Source organism: Myotis yumanensis, unplaced genomic scaffold (genome assembly GCF_028538775.1).
Source record: "Myotis yumanensis isolate MYYU_CA2020_CCGP unplaced genomic scaffold, mMyoYum1.0.hap1 SCAF_4, whole genome shotgun sequence".
Taxonomy (NCBI): Eukaryota; Metazoa; Chordata; class Mammalia; order Chiroptera; family Vespertilionidae; genus Myotis; species Myotis yumanensis.
The window spans coordinates 65,823,772-65,842,644 of NW_027223755.1; the positions used below are offsets into that span (position 1 = coordinate 65,823,772).

The 18,873-nt window shown below is 39.2% G+C and overlaps 1 protein-coding gene across 3 annotated transcripts in view; it reads left to right on the forward strand.

Annotated features, from left to right (window-relative positions):
• Positions 1 to 18,873, forward strand: part of DCP2 (decapping mRNA 2) — a 95,320-nt gene that overhangs the window by 54,980 nt on the left and 21,467 nt on the right. For all 3 annotated transcript variants that reach the window (XM_070412471.1, XM_070412469.1, XM_070412470.1), the window contains exons 5-8: positions 4,828 to 4,980; positions 5,077 to 5,189; positions 5,294 to 5,401; positions 7,486 to 7,621. In XM_070412471.1, coding sequence (XP_070268572.1) covers positions 4,828 to 4,980; positions 5,077 to 5,189; positions 5,294 to 5,401; positions 7,486 to 7,621 — 510 coding nt within the window. The remainder of the gene's footprint in view (positions 1 to 4,827; positions 4,981 to 5,076; positions 5,190 to 5,293; positions 5,402 to 7,485; positions 7,622 to 18,873) is intronic.

Below are 18,873 nucleotides of genomic sequence, written 5' to 3' on the forward strand. Positions count from 1 at the left end.
AGTCAATGTTCTTGACTACTACAATTTAGGTAGTCAAGGAATATTTGCAAATGGGTGAGTATTTCTAAACACAAACAAATGAAAACAGAAATAATTTATGTCTTTTAAGTATCTATTTTCTAATAAAATTTACTTTTCTGATTTTGATCAATATGAAATTTTTGTTTTAGAGTTTTTGTTTGGCTCAGGAACCATAGTTCCTTAAATTCAGGGAAAAATTATTTCACTTTGATAATAAGAATTGATCTTAACTTCTATCCTTTCTGATCTACATAACATCCTGATAAAGGACCTTGTCAGAAAATGCTTGAGTTTAATTTATATAAAATTGTGGATTAGAATTAAAAAAATTTTTTTTATGAGTTTATTTGAGCCCAAACTGATGACAGTTGCTGGGAAGCAAGATCTCAAATGCTCCCTGGATTAGAATTTTTAAAGGCAAGTCTTTTGACTTGTATTCCTGATTTTTAAATGACCACCTTTGTCATAAAGAAAGAAAGGTTTTGCTATTAAGGTAGAGTATTGCTGTATTAGTCTACATAGGCTGCCACAACAAAATACCACAGACTGGGTGACTTAACAGAAATTTTTGTTCTGAGTTTGGGAAGTCCAAGATCAAGGTTTCAGATGGCAACCTTCTCACTGTATGTTCATGAGACCTTTCCTGGATGCCTGTGTGAGTGCAGAGAGAGAGGAACTAGTGTCTCTTCCTTTTCTTATAAGAGCATTCGCTTTATTAATCCCACCCATATGACTTCTTTTAACCTTTATCACCTCACAGGCCCTATCTCCAAATATAGTCACGTTGGGGGCTTGGACTTCAACACAAGAATTTTGAAGGAACACAGTTCAGTCCATAGCAGTTGCCATTTTTGAGTGATGAAAGTATTCAGCTAGTTCTAGAGTTGCAGTTTGTCATTCTGCTACTGGGTGGTGCTGCAGTATAAGATAAACAGCAGTGTTTGAGAGGAGGAACCACCTGTGTTCAGTCTCAGTTGAAAATTAGATTGCTATTCCATTCTTTATAGGAGTTTATATTAATATCACATTGTTCCTTTCATTTTCACCTTATTAACATGAGAGGTTTTGTCCTAATTTTCAGCTGCCATTCATTAGACTTAGGCTGATGTCTAAAGCACCTTTTCTCTTGCTTTTAAGTTATGCTGTTCTACCATGGATGATTACCCTTATATTAAGTTGCTAATATTTTAATTTGATTATTATAGCATTTTATTTTGGTAAATTATAATTATATTAATATTATTATTTCACTATATATTGCCATCCAGTGGTATTTTGTTAGGCTATTGCAGAATTTGACACATCCCATAAGGGCTGTGTATATGGACTGAGCTTAAAGAAGCAGGGGCAAGCAGGCTTCTCAGGGAGAAGGTTTTTTGTTTGATTTTTAAATTGATTTGAGAGAAAGAAACCAATTTTGTTGTTCCACTTACGCATTCATTGATTGATTGTTGAATCTGCCCTGACCAGGAATCAAACTTACAACCATGTCATATGGGGATGATGCTCTATCTAATCAACTGAGCTTACCCGACCAGGGTCAGGGAGAAGGTTTGAATGATTGTTGATAGAAAGCTGAGGTTCGTCTTACTTAGTAATTTCCAGTTTTCTCTTTGACTTTTTGGTTCACCTTTGTTAATTGTTTTTTTCTGATCATTTTTATTCAGTGAAGTAGATTTAGGACAAAAATGAAAAATGTTTTCTAGATATTGTTGAAAGGATATATTAGGATAACCTCACTATTTTTGTTGTGGTGAAACATCAGCTGATCTTGAGAACAGGCAAGTGATACTTGGCGGTTCACTTGTAGTTATAAGATTTTATATTGTTGCTTATATTTGGCAAAACAGTATGTTTTATTGTAATGAATCTGACTCTGCGATTGTATGATTTTTATCTTTGTAGAATTTATACAGAGGAACTACTGGTTGGCTTATTTTACGTCTTCCTAGTCTTTTAAAGGACATAGGTAGAGGATTTCATCATTTGTCTATGCTGGTGCTCTTTGGGTACCATGTTTTTAAATCTTAGTTAGGGATTTTTATCTGATATTATTTGAGAAGTTAATGTATTCTATGTGCCAGGAAAATTAACTATGCATTACAGATATAGGAATGGATTTGGTTCACAGAAGGTGTGATACTAAATTTTTTTGTTGTGCCCTGGCCAGTGTAGCTCAGTTGGTTGGAGTGTTGTCCCCTGCTTAAAAGGTGGTAGGTTTGATTCCTGGTCAGGGCATATACCCATGTTGTGGGTTCGATCCCCAGTCAGGGAATGTGAGGGAGGCAACTGATGAATCAGTCTCTCTCTCTCTCTCTCTCTTTCTCTCTCTTGCCCCTCTACCTCTCTCTTCTGGGGGCATGTCTGTCTGTCTGTCTGTCTGTCTCTCTCTCCTCTCTTTTTCCCCCTTTCCTTCTCTCCCTTTCTCTCTCCCCCTCTCCTTTTTCCCCTCTTTTTTTCTTCCCTCTCTTTCTCTCAAATCAATATAATTTTTTTTTCATTTGTGTCTGTACATGTGTGTTATTCAAAAATTTTCCTGGTAAATACTGCCCTGACCAGAAATTGAACCTGCAACCTTTTGGTATATGGAACGATGCTTCAACCAGCTGAGCCACCCAGCCAGGACAATCAATATGTATTTTTCCCCACAGTTGAGTATATTTAGGAGTGTATAGAAATTGTGATAGAAATGAATTAAATATCCTGGAGGAACTTAAATTGGCAGTCACAGACTGCACATGCCTGAGAGAAGTATAGATGGTCCCTATTGAGGAAGATAGGAAGATGTACATGAACTGATAAGGAGGGAAGAGACAAAAAGAATGGGTAGAAAGTTCCTCCACACTCTTACCTTATAAGAGATTCAGGCCTGTGCACATGTTTTAATGTCTCTGTCCCACTGGTTGATGAGGAGATGCTAAATATAGAGGGAAGGGGAGAAACTCCAGCATAAAAGATCCACAGTAATTTTTAACCACTGAGAGTCCAGAGTTGTTTTGATTTTGAGGGTGAAGTGGGTAAGAACATTGTCAGAGTAATCTAATTGTTACTTGAAGGAGAACTTTAAGGCTAGAAGAGACTAATGGTTTTTTATTTTAAACAGAAGCCCAGTATTTAATCAGATTAAGCATGGCTTCATTGGTTGATGAAAAGGTGAGGGTTAGGTTGAAAAGGTGAGGGTTAGATGTAACATTAATTCCTGAGATTGATGTTATTTCAGTTCATCCTTCCCTGGCCTTTGAGGCCTTACTGAGGAAAGGCAGTCTTGGAACCATTAACCTGGCTCCCTAGTTTTTAGTTCTTTTGCATTTATATCCCACCCCCACCCAATTGGTTGTAGCTGTACTTTTGAAATCTGTCCATTTAAATGTTAGCATTCACAATTCAATTTTCATGTTTAAAAAACAGTCTTATTTATATAAGACATTTTTAAATCTGTAGTTTGGTATACATATCGATTCATGGATCCTGTGAATAAAATCCATATGTGATCCCCAGTGATGTACTTTTCACAGATTGGGAACCACTGATATATTCTAACATTTTAAGGTTTGTGGACCCAGTTACAATATGTATGTGGTAGTTTCTTCACTTCAGCAAGCCATTTTTGGATACCAGTTGGGTGTCCTATAATTCAACTGAATTCTAACACGATGTGCTCAGAGATAGTAGCATCATATTCCACAGGTTAAGGGCTCAATCCCACAAGACTGCCCTCCGCTTCAGATGGCAGTCACAAGTCAAGGTTGTCACTTGTGATTCTGACCAACTGGCTATAGATTGAAGGTTCCAACAATCCCTTTCTTGGGCTTGATTAATTTGCTAGAGTATCTCACAGAACTCAGAAAAACATTTTACTTACAAAGCATCAATTAATTAGAAAAGAATATAACTCAGGCCAGACCGGTTTGGCTCAGTGGATAGAGCGTCGGCCTGTGGACTCAAGGGTCCCAGGTTCGATTCCGGTCAAGGGCATGTACCTTGGTTGCGGGCACATCCCCAGTAGGGAGTGTGCAGGAGGCAGCTGATCGATGTTTCTCTCTCATGGATGTTTCTAACTCTCTATCCCTCTCCCGTCCTCTCTGTAGAAAATCAATAAAACATATTTTAAAAAAAAAGAATATAACTCAGGAATGGTGAGATGGACTAGATACATTGGGCAAGGGATGGGGAAAGTATGAGGAGCTTCCATGCCTTCTCCTAGAGCAGCACTCTCCAAATCTCGTGATCAGCAACCTTGAAGCTCTTGAACTCTGTTCTCTTGGGTTTTTGTGGAGGTGTTATGACTCTGGTATAGTCTATTAAGTCATTGGCCATAGTTAATGAGCCTAGTCTCAGCCTCTTTTCCCTTTCAGGAGGGTTCCAACCCTCTACTCACTTGGTTGGTTCTCCTGGCAGCCAGCCTCCATCCTTCCCAGTGGGTTTAAAAATCACTTCATTAACATAACAGAAGATACCTTTGATGCTTTTATCACTTAGGAAATTCCAAGAGTTTTAGGAACTGCACCAGAAAGAAGACCAAGTAAAAATATATTTATTATTGTAAATCACAATATCACACATCTCCCTTCATTGAATAGCGGAAGAAACTTAGATTCAGCTACTAAAGAGGTTTTACCGTAGTGGAACAATTCAGTAGAGGCAGAGCTAGAACTAGACCCTGGAATATTCTGACTTCCTGCCTAGTGCTTTCATGCCTTTAATTGCCTGGATATATCTGAATTTTCACCTTTGAAATAAGCAAATGTTAATAAATTGGAGGTCTGACAGCAAAAATTGAAAATCATCCAAATTTTTTATTTCCAGGTCTTTGAAGAAACTGGTTTTGATATCAAAGATTATATTTGTAAGGATGATTACATTGAACTTCGAATAAATGACCAGCTTGCTCGTTTGTACATCATTCCAGGAATTCCAAAAGACACAAAATTTAACCCGAAAACCAGAAGAGAAATTCGGGTATGGAATTGAAAGTACTTTCAGGTTGCTGAATGAAGTAGGAAATTGCTTTCAGAAACTCTAATAATCATTAACTATGTGTTTCTTGTGTTTCAGAACATTGAATGGTTCTCCATAGAGAAATTGCCCTGTCATAGAAATGATATGACCCCAAAATCCAAACTTGGTTTGGCTCCTAACAAATTTTTTATGGCTATTCCCTTTATCAGGTATGTTCATATTTCTTAAAATAAAAAAACTAACCTTCATAATTCTGATACTCAGTTTCTTCATGCAGCCAGGTTTTAAAAGTGAATTCTTAATGTTTCCATAGACCATTAAGGGACTGGCTTTCTCGAAGATTTGGAGATTCCTCAGACAGTGACAATGGATTTTCCTCAACTAGTAGCACACCAGCTAAACCTACTGTGGAAAAATTGAGGTAAAGAAATGTATTCATAGGATTCTGACTTCCTAATACAGTAGCATTTGCTTCTAAAGTTTGCAGAGGTGTTGGATTCCTTTATAGGAACTATTTTGTTCCTGGGTTTTTAAAACATTTTTTATGAGATGAAAGGGAAGGAGCTTCTGGCACATTTTAAAAAGTATACAAAGAGAGTACCAACTCTTGAGATAGATCGAAGAGGAGGAAAAGAGAAATCATCTCTGTGTGTGTTTTTATACTGTTACTTCTCTGTTTTCATATTCTACCTTAGAGATACTCGAGTTTCTGAAGACAGTTCGATTGAGGATATGTTGAGGTCTATTTTTTGTGTAGAGAAGGGGAAGGGTGCTAATGTATTACTTGTTCAGAAAGAACTGTGAAGACTTGGGTGGGCTTCTTTTCTTTCCCTCGTAATATAAAGAGTGACTATTACATGGTTATAAACCACAAGAACATTTTCTTGGTTGGAACTTAATATATAAATCATAATTACAGAGTAGGCTGAGTAATTTTGTTCAATAAGCAGAAATATTTGTAGTCAATTTGTTAGAACTTTGCCTTATGTTACGTTAAGAGAGTTGCTTTTTACATTTTCTTTAATTTAGATGTTCTGTTTTTAATCCCAGAGCTTCAAAAATTAAACAATGGAAGGAAACCACATTTACAGTGAATATTTTTTAAATACATAGAGAATATTCCATTTTAGTTGGATTTTATGAGGACAGGAGCTCGGACTAAATGTAAATGTCATTTTTGCTTATCAGAAACTATGATTATTATAACCAAATTATATACCACTAGATAATAAGTGAAATAGTTAAAAAATGTAAAGTAGACAAGAATGCAGCCAGTTTTGAAAAGATACAAGATACTGTTAAAAACTTATAAAATAGTGAGTGGAAAAAAATATTGACTGTTCATATTTGGAAAATCTGTGTGAAATGACAACCATACTTTTTAGTCTTAGGATTTATGGTGTTGGAGAGTAGAATAAGGAGATAATAAACCAACTACTTTAACCACATTTCAGGTTTCTTAGGAAGGGAAGTATGTGTTTTTAGTGTATAATCTAATGTCTGTGATAATGTATTGAAGTATCTGAATTTTGTCTAAAGAAAGTTGAGAGTCTAAAATTTAATTTAATTTTATTTTTAAAGATCATGGTTTATTTTATTTTTAAAATATATTTTTATTGATTTTTCAGAGAGGAAGAGAGAGAGAGATAGAAACATCAATGATGAGAATCATTGATCAGCTGCCTCTTGCACGCCCACTGCTGGGGATTGAGCCCACAACCTGGGCATGTGCCCTTGACTGGAATTGAACCCAGGACCCTTCAGTCCGCAGGTCGACGCTCTGTCCACTGTGCCATACCGGCTAGGGCAATATTGTAATTTTTAAGTGAGAAAGAGGAAGAATTCCAAAATATTCAGAAACAATCTTATTGTATAATCCGGTTCTTTGGATTAGTGACTGTATTGTATTATACATGGGAGTGTACTATAGAATGGGATTTCTTTATTACAAACTATTGCATGAGTGCAATCTTTTATAATATAATTCTTTTTCATAAAAATTTATGACTGCATCTTTATTTAATTTGCTCAGCCTTTGTCTTGGGCCTCTTTATATTTTGCTTTAGAGTATAGCTTAATTTTTCGTATTCTCTTCCAACATGGATGTGGTCCATAATTGACCTTTGTAGAATCAAACTCTATACTTAAACACGCCAATAAGAATATGAGTAGTCTGTCCTATTAAGAAGGAAAGTCCACTTATATTTGTTTCAAGTAAATTTAGGCAGAATTGTTTTCACATTTTTAAATGTATAACCACTCATAGGGAGGAGATGGTATGGATAGTTCAGAAAAGTTTTGGATTAAAAATAACAGATTATTCATTCAAATACTCTTCTGCATGCTGGTGATAATAGACACAAAGCAGACTTACATTCCAATAGTGGGAGATAGACAAATAAGAAAGTAAAATTTGTAGTCTATAAGATACACTATCAAGGTGGTAGAAGAGTTATAAGATAAAATTTCCTGATGTGATTTTTATTTTTTTAAATCTTGGTATAGTCGAACCAAATTCCGCCACAGTCAGCAGTTTTTTCCTGAAGGTTCCCCAGGTGACCAATGGATAAAGCACAGGCAGCCACTGCAGCAAAAGCCATATAATAATCATTCTGAAATGTCTGACCTTCTAAAAGCAAAGGTGAGTGATAAACATTTAAAGATTTTCATAACTTTAGGTCATTTGACTTTGAAACGTATCTGAATTGATGAATTGCTAATTAATAGTTATAGAGCTCTGAATTGTTGATGAAAGAATCCTGTGTTCCTGACTTGTGATTTGAAGCTGGCCTGAGACTCCTTAACTTTTATAGCATGGCTATAAATTCAGTAAGTGAGAGGGATTAACATCTGACTTTGGTATATATGCTACCAGTGAAAGGTTCATTACTGTGTTGTATTCTAGTCTATGATTATACGACAGTTTATTTATTCTGCTCTTTAAAATTTTTTATTTTTTAATTGCAGTCAACATACAATATAATATTAGTTTCAGGTATGCAACAGTGATTATAAATTTATATAACTTACAAAGTGATCACCCTAAGTCTAGTACCCATATGACACCGTATATGGTTATTATAATATTACTAGAGGCCCGGTGCACAAAAATTTGTGCACTCGGGGGGGAGGGGGGGGTCCCCAGCCTGGCCTGTGCCCTCTCGCAGTCTGGGACCCCTCGGGAGATAACAACCTGCTGGCTTAGGCCTGCTCCCGGGTGGCAGAGGGCACACCCAATCCCTAGGTGCAGCCCCTGGTCAGGCTCAGAGCAGGGCCGATTGGGGAGTTGGGGCGCCGCCCCCTGTCATGCACAGAGCAGGGCAGATCGGGAGGTTGTGATGCCACCCTCAGTCACGCTCAGGGTAGGGCCGATTGGGGGGTTGGGGCACTGCCCCCTGTCACACTCAAGGCAGGGTCGATGGGGAGGTTGTGGTGCCACCCCCTGTCACGCACAGAGCAGGACCAATCAGGGGGTTGGGGCACTGCCCCCTGTCACTCACAGAGCAGGGCCCATCAGGGGGGTTGGGGCTCCGTACCCTGTCACAAACAGAGCAGGATCGATCAGGGGGTTGGGGAGCTCCCCCCTGTCACGCTCAGAGCAGGGCCCATCAGGGGGTTGAGGAGCTCCCCCCTGTCATGCACAGAGTAGGGCCGATCAGGGGATTGAGGAGCTCCCCCCTGTCACTCACAGAGTAGGGCCGATAGGGGGGTTGGGGCACCGCCCCCTGTCACACACAGCAGGGCGGATCAGGGGGTTGGAGCGCTGCACCCTGTCACACTCAGGGCAGGGCCAATGGGGAGGTATGGCTCTACCCCGTTAAACACAGAGCAAGGCCCGTGGAGGGGGGTTGGGGCGCCGCCCTCTATCACCCACAGAGCAGGGTTGATCAGGGGGTTGGACGCCGCCACTGTCACACTCAGGGCAGGGCTGATGGGGAGGTTATGGCTCTACCCCGTCACACACAGAGCAGGGCCCGTGGCTGAAGGGGGTTGGGGCGCCGCACCCTGTCAAACACAGAGCCGCAGGGCGATCAGGGGGTTGGGGAGCTCCCCCCTGTCACACACACAGCCGCAGGGTGATCAGGGGGTTGGGGAGCTCCCCCCTATCATACACAGAGCCGCAGGGCGATCAAGGGATTGGGGAGCTCCCCCCATCAGGCACAGAGCAGGGCTGATCAGGGGGTTGGGGCGCCTTCCCCTGTCACGAACAGAGCAGGGCGGATAGGGAGGTTGTGGCCCTGGCCCCTGTCACTCACAGAGCCGCAGGGCGATCAGGGGGTTTGGGCGCTGTCCCCTGTCACGCTGATCCCGGTGCCGGGAGGCCTCGCGGCTCCGCTGATCCCGGTGCCGGGAGGCATATTACCCGGCTGGTTTGCCCTGAAGGGTGTCCTGGATCAGGGTGGGGGTCCCCACTGGGGTGCCTGGCCAGTCTGGCTGAGGGGCTGAGGGCCGTTTTCCGGCTGGCGGGTGACTAAAGCTCCCATCAGCTCCTTTTTTTTCTTTTTCTTTTTTTATTCTGGGCCAGCTTTAGCTCTGAGGCCTCGGCTGCTGAAAGCCGGTTTCTGGCCTTTGTTTTTCCTTCTGTATTTGATACAATGTTGAGGTCCGGCTGGCTGAAGCCCGGCTGACTGAAAGCCGGTTTCTGGGGTTTTGTTTAGCTTCTTATTTGCAACATAGTACACAGTTGCTTAGAGTTGCAGCTGAGAGGCCGGCCAGTGAGGCGGGGAATGTTGGAGTCCGCAGTCACTGGAGCAAGCAAGCCTCCCTGTTCGCTTCAGTGCATGACTGCCGGCCGCCATCTTGGCTGACAGTTAATTTGCATAAGGATATGCTGATTAGCCAATGGGAAGGGTAGCGGTCGTACGCTAATTACCCTGTTCCTCTTTTATTAGTGTAGACTAGAGGCCCAATGCACGAAATTCGTGCAAGAGTAGGCCTTCCTTCCCCCGGCTGCCAGCACCAGCTTCCCTTTGGCACCCGGGACCCGGGCTTCCCTCACAGCCCCGGCTTCATCCGGAAGGATGTCTGGTCTAATTAGCATATTATGCTTTTTTAATTATAGATTGACTGTATTCCCTATGCTGTACTTTATATCTCTGTGACTGTTTTGTTACTGCCAATTTGTACTTCTTAACCCCTTTACCTTTTTCCAACAACCCCTCCTCCCCCTGCTCATCTGGCAACCATCAGTTTGTTCTCTGTATTTGTGAGTTTGTTTCTTTTAATTTTTTGTGTTTACTTTGGGTTTTTTTTCTTTTACAAGTAAAATCTTATGGTATCTGCCTTTCTCTGACTTATTTCATGTACCATAATACCCTCTAGGTACATCCATGTTGTTGCAAATATTAAGATTTCATTCTTTCTTTAAGGCTGAGTAATATTTCATTATATATACTAGTAAGTAATACCTCTTCTTTATCCATTTGTCTATCAGTAGACACTTAGGTTGCTTCCAAATCTTGGCTATTGTAAATAATGCTGCAGTGAACATAGGGGTGTATTTATCTTTTTGAATTAGTGCCTGGGATTTTTTTTCAGATAAATATTCAGAATGGGATTGCTGGGCCATATGTAGTTCTATTTTTAATTTTGTTGTTGTTGTTGTTAAAAATATTTTTATTGATTTCAGAGAGGAAGGGCGAGAGGGGGAGAGAGAGATAGAAACATCAGTGATGAGAGAGAATCATTGATTGACTGTCTCCTGCATGCCTCACATTGGGAATCAAGCCTGCAACTTGGGTATATGCCCTCATCGGGAATCAAACTGTGACTTCCTGATTCGTAGGTCAACACTCAATCACAGAGCCATACAGGCCGGGCTATTTTGAATTTTTTTAGGAGCCTCTCTACTGTTTTTTTACAGTGGCTGCACCAATTTGTAATCTCACCAACAGTTTTCAAGGGCTCCCTTTTCTCCACATCTTACCCAACACTTGTTTCTTAATTTATTGATAGTAGCCATTCTGACAGGTGTGAGGTGATATCTCATTGTGGTTTTAATTTGCATTTCCCTGATAATTACTGATGTTGAGCATCTTTTCATGTCTGTTGGCCATCTGTATGTTCTCTTTGGAGAAATGTCTATTCTGGTCCTCTGCCCACTTAAATTTTTTTATTTTTATTTATTGATTTGAGAGAGAGAGAGGAAGAGAGAAAGAGAAAAAGAAATATCAGTTTGTCCTTACTTAGGCATTCTTTGGTGGATTCTTGTATGTGCCCTGACCCGGGGTTGAACCTGCAACCTTGGTGTATCAAGAGGACACTTGAACCAACTGAGTTACCCAGCCAGGGCCTTTTCTCATTTTTTAAATCGGATTGTTTATTTTTTTTGTGTGTGTGTTAACTTATATGAGTTCCTTATATATTTTGGATATGAACTGGTTATCAGATTTATCATTGGCAAACATCCTCCCATTCAGTAGGTTACCTTTTTGTTTTGTTGATGGTTTCCTTAGCTGTGCAAAAAACTTTTTAGTTTGATGTAGTCCCTCCCATTTGTTTACTTCTTTGTTGTTTTCCTTCCCTGAGGAGACATATTTAAAAAAATATTAGCAAGAGTGATATGAAAGAGTTTACTGCCTACTTATTTTTCTAAAAGTTTTATGGTTTGGGGGGTCTTATATTGAAATCTTTAATCCATTTTGAGTTTATTCTTATATATGGTGTAAGAAAGTTACCCAGTTTCTGTGGCATGAGTCTGTTTAGTTTTCACAGCACTATTTATTGAAGAGAACTGTCTTTGCACCATTGTATATTTTTATCTTCTTTGTCATAGATTAATTGATTATATAGGTGTGGGTTTATTTCTGTTTCATTGATCTATGTGTCTGTTTTTATGCCAGTATAATGCTGTTTTCATTACTACAGCCTTATAGTATAGTTTGATACTAGGTCGCATGATACCTCCAACCTTGTTCTTATCAAGATAGCTTTGGCTATTCAGGGTTTTTTGTGGTTCCATATAAATTTTTGGATTATTCTAGTTCTGTGAAAAATGACATTGGTATTTTGATATGGATTGCTTTGAATCAATAGATTGTTATGGGTAGTAAGGACATTTTAATGATGTTAATTCTTCCTGTTCATGAGCACTGTATATGCCTCCATTTATTTCTATCTTCAATTTCTTCTATGACTTACTATTTTCTGGGCACAGGTGTTTTTACCATCTTGTTTAAATTTATTTCTGGGTACTTTTTTTTATGAATTGGGATTTTTAAAAAAATTTATTTTCCTGATAGTTTGTTATTGGTGTATACAACTGCAACTGATTTTTGTTTTTTGATTTTTGGATATTAATTTTGTATCCTGCTACTTTATTGAATTAATTTATCAGTTCGAATAGCATTTTAGTGGACTCTTTAGAGTTCTTTATATCATGTCATATGCAAATAATGACAATTTTACTTCTTTTCAATTTGGATGTCTTTTATTATTATTTTTTCTTGTGATTGCTGTGGCTAGGACTTTCAATATTGTATTGAGTGGAAGTGTGCTGAAAGGAGACATCCCTGTCTTGTTCCTGATCTTAAGAGAAATGCTTTTAGCTTCATCATTGAATATGATGTGAACTGTATGTTATAGATGGTCTTTATTATGTTGGGATGTATTTCCTCTATTCACATTTTGCCTAGAGTTTTTATAATAAAAGGATGGTGAATTTTGTGAAATGCTTTTTCTGCATCTCTTTTTTTTTTTTTTTTTTTTTTTTTTTTATGATTATTTTTATTTTTATTTATTTATTTTTTTTTTTTATTTTCCTCTTAAAGTATTACAAAGGGTATTACATAAGTATCCTTTCCCCCCCCCCCGCCCTTGACAAACCACTACCCTCCCTTACCCCCCAGTGTCTTATGTCCATTAGTTATGCTTATATGCATGCATACAAGTCCTTCGGTTGATCTCTTACTCCCCTCCCTCCTGCCCCCCAACTCTCTCTGGCCTTCCCACTGCAGTTTGACAATCAGTTTGAGGCAGCTCTGCCTCTGTATCTATTATTGTTCAAAAGTTTGTAATGGTCTTTATTATCCATGAATGAGTGAGATCATGTGGTATTTTTCCTTCATTGACTGGCTTGTTTCACTTAGCATAATGCTCTCCAGTTCCATCCATGATGTTGCAAATGGTAGGATTTCCTTCTTTTTAACAGCAGCATAGTATTCCATCGTGTAGATGTACCACAGTTTTCTAATCCATTCATCTACTGATGGGCACTTAGGCTGTTTCCAGATCTTAGCTATGGTGAGTTGTGCTGCTATGAACATCTGGGTGCATATATCCTTTCTGATAGGTGTTTCTGGTTTCTTGGGATATATTCCTAGTAGTGGGATCACAGGGTCAAATGGGAGTTCCATTTCCAATTTTTTGAGGAACCTCCATACTGCCTTCCATAGTGGCTGCACCAGTCTGCATTCCCACCAGCAGTGCACAAGTGTTCCTTTTTCTCCACATCCTCTCCAGCACTTGTCGTTTGTTGATTTGTTGATGATGGCCATTCTGACAGGTGTGAGATGGTACCTCATTGTTGTTTTGATTTGCATCTCTCGGATGATTAGTGACTTTGAGCATGTTTTCATATGTCTCTTGGCTTTCTGAATGTCCTCTTTTGAAAGGTGTCTATTTAGATCCTTTGCCCATTTTTTGATTGGATTGTTTATCTTCTTTTTGTTAAGTTGTAAGAGTTCCCTATAAATTTTGGAGATTAAGCCCTTATCCGATATGACGTTGGCAAATATGTTTTCCCACGAGGTGGGTTTTCTTGTTGTTTTGTTGATGGTTTCTTTTGCTGTGCAGAAGCTTTTTATTTTGATGTAGTCCCATTTGTTCAGTTTCTCTTTAGTTTCAACTGCCCTAGGAGCTGTATCAGTGAAGAAATTGTTTTGGCATATGTCTGAGATTTTGTTGCCTTTGTATTCTTCTAGAATTTTTATGGTTTCCTGTCGTACATTTAAGTCCTTTATCCATTTTGAGTTTATTCTTGTGTATGGTGTAAGTTGGTGGTCTAGTTTCATTTTCTTGCATATGTCTGTCCAATTTTCCCAACACCATTTATTGAAGAGACTATCTTGGCTCCATTGTATGTTCATGCCTCCTTTGTCAAAAATTAATTGAGCATATTGGTTCGGGCTAATTTCTGGACTCTCTATTCTATTCCACTGATCTATATGTCTGTTCTTGTGCCAGTACCAGGCAGTTTTGAGAACAGTGGCTTTGTAATACAGCTTGATATCTGGCATTGAGATCCCACCTACTTTGTTCTTTCTCAGGATCGTTGCAGCTATTCGGGGTCTTTTTTTATTCCAGATGAATTTTTGGAGAGTTCGTTCTAGATCTTTGAAGAAGGCCATTGGTATTTTAATGGGAAGTGCGTTGAATGTATAGATTGCTTTGGGTAGTATGGACATTTTAATGATGTTGATTCTACCAATCCAAGAACATGGTATGTTCTTCCATCTGTTTATGTCTTCCTCTATCTCTTTTTTCAACGTCCTGTAGTTTTCTGAGTAGAGGTCTTTAACCTCTTTAGTTAAGTTTATTCCTAGGTATCTTAATTTTTTTGGTGCGATGGTAAATGGGATTGTTTTTCTGATCTCCCTTTCTGAAAGTTCACTGTTGGTGTATAGAAATGCCTCAGATTTCTTGGGGTTAATTTTGTATCCTGCTACATTGCCAAATTCATGTATTAAGTCTAGTAGCTTTTTGATGGAGTCTCTAGGGTTTTGTATGTATAATATCATGTCATCTGCAAATAAGGACAGTTTTACTTCCTCTTTTCCAATTTGGATGCCTTTTATTCCTTCTTCTTGCCTAATTGCAATGGCTAATACTTCCAGTACTATGTTGAACAGGAGTGGTGAGAGTGGGCATCCCTGTCTTGTTCCTGTTCTTAGGGGAAATGGTGTTAGTTTTTGTCCATTGAGTATGATGTTGGCAGTGGGCCTGTCATATATGGCTTTTATTATGTTGAGGTATGATCCTTCTATTCCCACCTTTCTGAGAGTTTTTATCAAAAATGGGTGTTGGATTTTGTCGAATGCTTTTTCTGCATCAATTGATATGACCATGTGGTTTTTTTCTTTCAATTTGTTTATGTGATGTATCACATTTATTGATTTACGGATGTTGTACCATCCTTGCATCTCTGGGATGAATCCTACTTGGTCATGGTGTATGATCCTTCTGATGTACTGCTGGATCCGATTTGCTAAGATTTTGTTGAGGATTTTGGCATCTATGTTCATGAGGGATATTGGCCTGTAATTCTCTTTCATTGTGATGTCTTTACCTGGTTTTGGTATTAGGGTGATGCTGGCTTCATAGAATGAGCTTGGAAGCGTTCCTTCCTCTTGAATTTTTTGTAGTAGTCTGAGGAGGGTAGGTTTTAGTTCTTCCTTGAATGTTTGGTAGAACTCCCCTGTGAAGCCGTCTGGCCCTGGGCTTTTGTTTGCTGGAAGCTTTCTGATGACTGCTTCAATTTCTTCCATAGTTATTGGCCTATTGAGGTTTTTAGATTCTTCCTGATTGAGTTTTGGAATGTTGTATTTTTCTAGGAATTTGTCCATTTCCTCCAGGTTGTCCAGTTTGTTGGAGTAGAGTTGCTCGTAGTATTGTTTAACAATCATTTGTATTTCTGTGGGGTCTGTTGTTATTTCGCCTCTATCATTTCTGATTTGGTTTATTTGGGACCTCTCTCTTTGCTTCTTGGTGAGCCTGGCTAGGGGTTTGTCAATCTTGTTTATCCTTTCAAAGAACCAGCTCTTGGTTTCATTGATTTTCTGTATTGTTTTTTTGGTCTCTATTTCATTGATTTCTGCTCTAATCTTTATTATCTCCTTCCTTCTGCTCACTCTGGGGTGTTCTTGTTGCTCTCTTTCTAATTCTTTGAGTTGTAGAGTTAGATGATTGACTACCATTTTTTCTTGTTTTTTGAGATAGGCCTGTAGAGCTATAAACTTCCCTCTCAGGACTGCTTTCATTGTGTCCCAGAGGTTTTGGATTGTTGTGTTTTCATTGTCATTAGTGTCCAGGATGTTTTTAATTTCTTCTTTGATGTCATCGGTAACCCAATCAATATTTAATAACATGCTATTCAGCTTCCAAGTGTTTGAGTATTTTGGGTTGTTTTTATTGTAGTTTATTTCTAACATTATGCCATCGTGGTCTGTGAAGAAGCTTTTTATGATTTCAATCTTCTTGAATTTGTGGAGACTTTGCTTGTGACCCAATATGTGGTCTATTTTTGAATATGTCCCATGAGCACCTGAGAGGAATGTATATTCCGCAGCTGTGGGGTGAAGTGTTCTGAAGATGTCAATTAAGTCCATCTGATCTAGTGAGTCATTTAGGATTGCTGTTTCTTTGCTGAGTTTTTGTCTAGCGGATTTATCCAGTGATGTCAGTGGTGTATTAAAGTCCCCTACTATGATTGTATTGTTGTCGATCTCTCCCCTGATATCTTCCAGAAGTTTTCTTATGTATGTGGGTGCTCCTGCATTGGGTGCATATATGTTTACCAGGGTTATATCTTCTTGTTGTATTGATCCCTTTAGTATTATGAAGTGGCCTTCCTTATCTCTGGTTATGGCCTTCACTTTGAGATGTACTTTGTCAGATATAAGTATTGCTACCCCAGCTTTCTTTTCCTTTCCATTTGCGTGAAAGATATTTTTCCATCCCTTCACTTTCAGTCTGTGTGAGTCCCTTCTAATGAGGTGGGTCTCTTGTAGACAGCAGATGTATGGGTCATGTTTTTTTATCCATTCAGCCACTCGATGTCTTTTGGTTGGAGCATTTAGTCCATTTACATTTAAAGTTATTATTGAAAGGTATTTGTTTGTAGCCATTTCTTTTTGTGTGTGTGTGTGTGGCTGTTTTCTTTCTGAGCTTGATATTTCTTCTTTTTACACCAGTCCCTTTAGCATTTCTTGCATGGCTGGCTTGGTGGTGATAAACTCCCTTAGCCCTTTTTTGTCTGTGAAGCTTCTTATTTCCCCTTCAATTTTGAATGATAGCCTTGCTGGATAGAGTATTCTTGGATTCAGTCCTTTGCTTTGCATCACTTTGTAGATTTCCGTCCATTCTTTTCTGGCCTGATGTGTTTCTGTTGAGAAATCATTTGATAATCTAATGGGAGATCCCTTGTATGTTACTTTCCGTCTCTCTCTTGCAGCCTGTAAGATTCTCTCTTTATCCTGAACATTTGCCATGGTAATTATGATGTGTCTTGGTGTGGGTCTTTTCGGGTTCACCTTGTTTGGGACTCTCTGGGCTTGTGTGACTTTTTTCTTCCCCACCTCAGGGAAGTTTTCTGATATTATTTCTTCGAATAGGTTTTCTAATCCATGTTCATCTTTCTGTTGTTCTGGCACCCCTATTATTCGTATGTTGTTTCGTTTCATGTTGTCCCAAAGCTCCCTTAGGCTCTCCTCCTGTCTTTTAATTTTTTTCTCCATTTGCCGTACAGTTTGAGTGTGTTTTGCTTCCTTGTCTTCTAATTCACTAATTCGGTCCTCCGCTTCTCCCAGTCTACTGTTGATACTTTCAATGGAGTTTTTTATTGAAGCTATGTCACTCTTCATTTCTTCTTGGGACTTACTTAAGTTGTTGATTTTTTCATCTGTTTCTTCTAGCTTCTTGCATAAGTAGTTGAGTTTTTCATCTGTTTCTTCTTGCTTCTTGAACATGTGGTGCATGTACTCTAGGAACCTTATTCTGAATTCTTTTTCCGTCATGTTGCATATCTCTGTCTCACTTAGCTGCTTTTCTGGCGAGTCCTCCTTTTCTTTCCTTTGGGGGTTTCTTTGCCTACCCATGTTTGATCTCGCTGACATATGTAGATGTTGAGGTGTTCAGTGGCTGCTCCCTGGGTGGCAGGGGCTCCTTGGGTTGTGGTTGCTGCTCAGACGGTTGCGGTAGCAGCTGCTTTCCAGTTGGCAGCAGCTCCTCTGGTGGGTGTTGTTCACAGCTGTGTTGGCTCTTCTGGCTGGTGGGGGGAGGCTTCACGTACAGTTGCTGTTCCACAGACAGAGGGTGTGGTGATCAGGAGGCTGTGGTGATCAGGAGGCTGCGGTGATCAGGGGGCTGCTGTTGCTTGGATCTGCTGCGTTGATTTAAAGGCACAAAATACAACAGAGCAAGGCACAACGTACCAGGCACTGAACACAAGTATATTCACAATATTAATAACTCCAAATAAAGGTGACCACCCGAATTAAGAGAATTAGGGGATAAGGGAGAAAGAAGAGAAGAAGATAAAAGAGAGAACAGAAAAGAAAAATAAGAAAAAAACAAACAAAAAAGGAGTGCAAAAATAGAATTGGGAAAAAAGAGGGGGGAAAAAAAGAGAGCGAAAAAAGAGAATGAAGTAGAAGTGGGGAAGAGACTCCCCGTATGAGGAGCAAACTCCAATAGAACTGCCACTAATCTCAACAAATTCCAGCAACAGATCCCTGGAGATGAATGCAAACTACAAACCACCAATAATATCCAGAGGGGTAAGGGAAAACAGAAGCACAAAAATAGCTGGGGTGGGGTGGGGGAGGGAAGGGAAAAACCAGCAGAAAAAAAAAAAGAAAAAGAAAAAGAAAAAGAAAAACAACCTCACAACCAGTCCTAAAAAAGAAGAAAAAACACAAAACAAAACAAACAAACAAATTAAAAAAAAAAAAAAAAAAAAAAAAGCCGAATATATTCAACAATCAAGAAAACAATAGAAAGATAAGAGAGAAAAAAAAATGGTTGGAAAGTGAAGAAGGATAAAGAATAGGTGTATAAGGATTTAGAGCAGTAGATTGGAAATAGGATATATAAGTAGGGTGGAATTAGACAGGGGGTAAAAAGAGGGAATTGGGAAAGTCTGGAGCAGGAATAGGGTAAGAGAAACAGGACACCAGA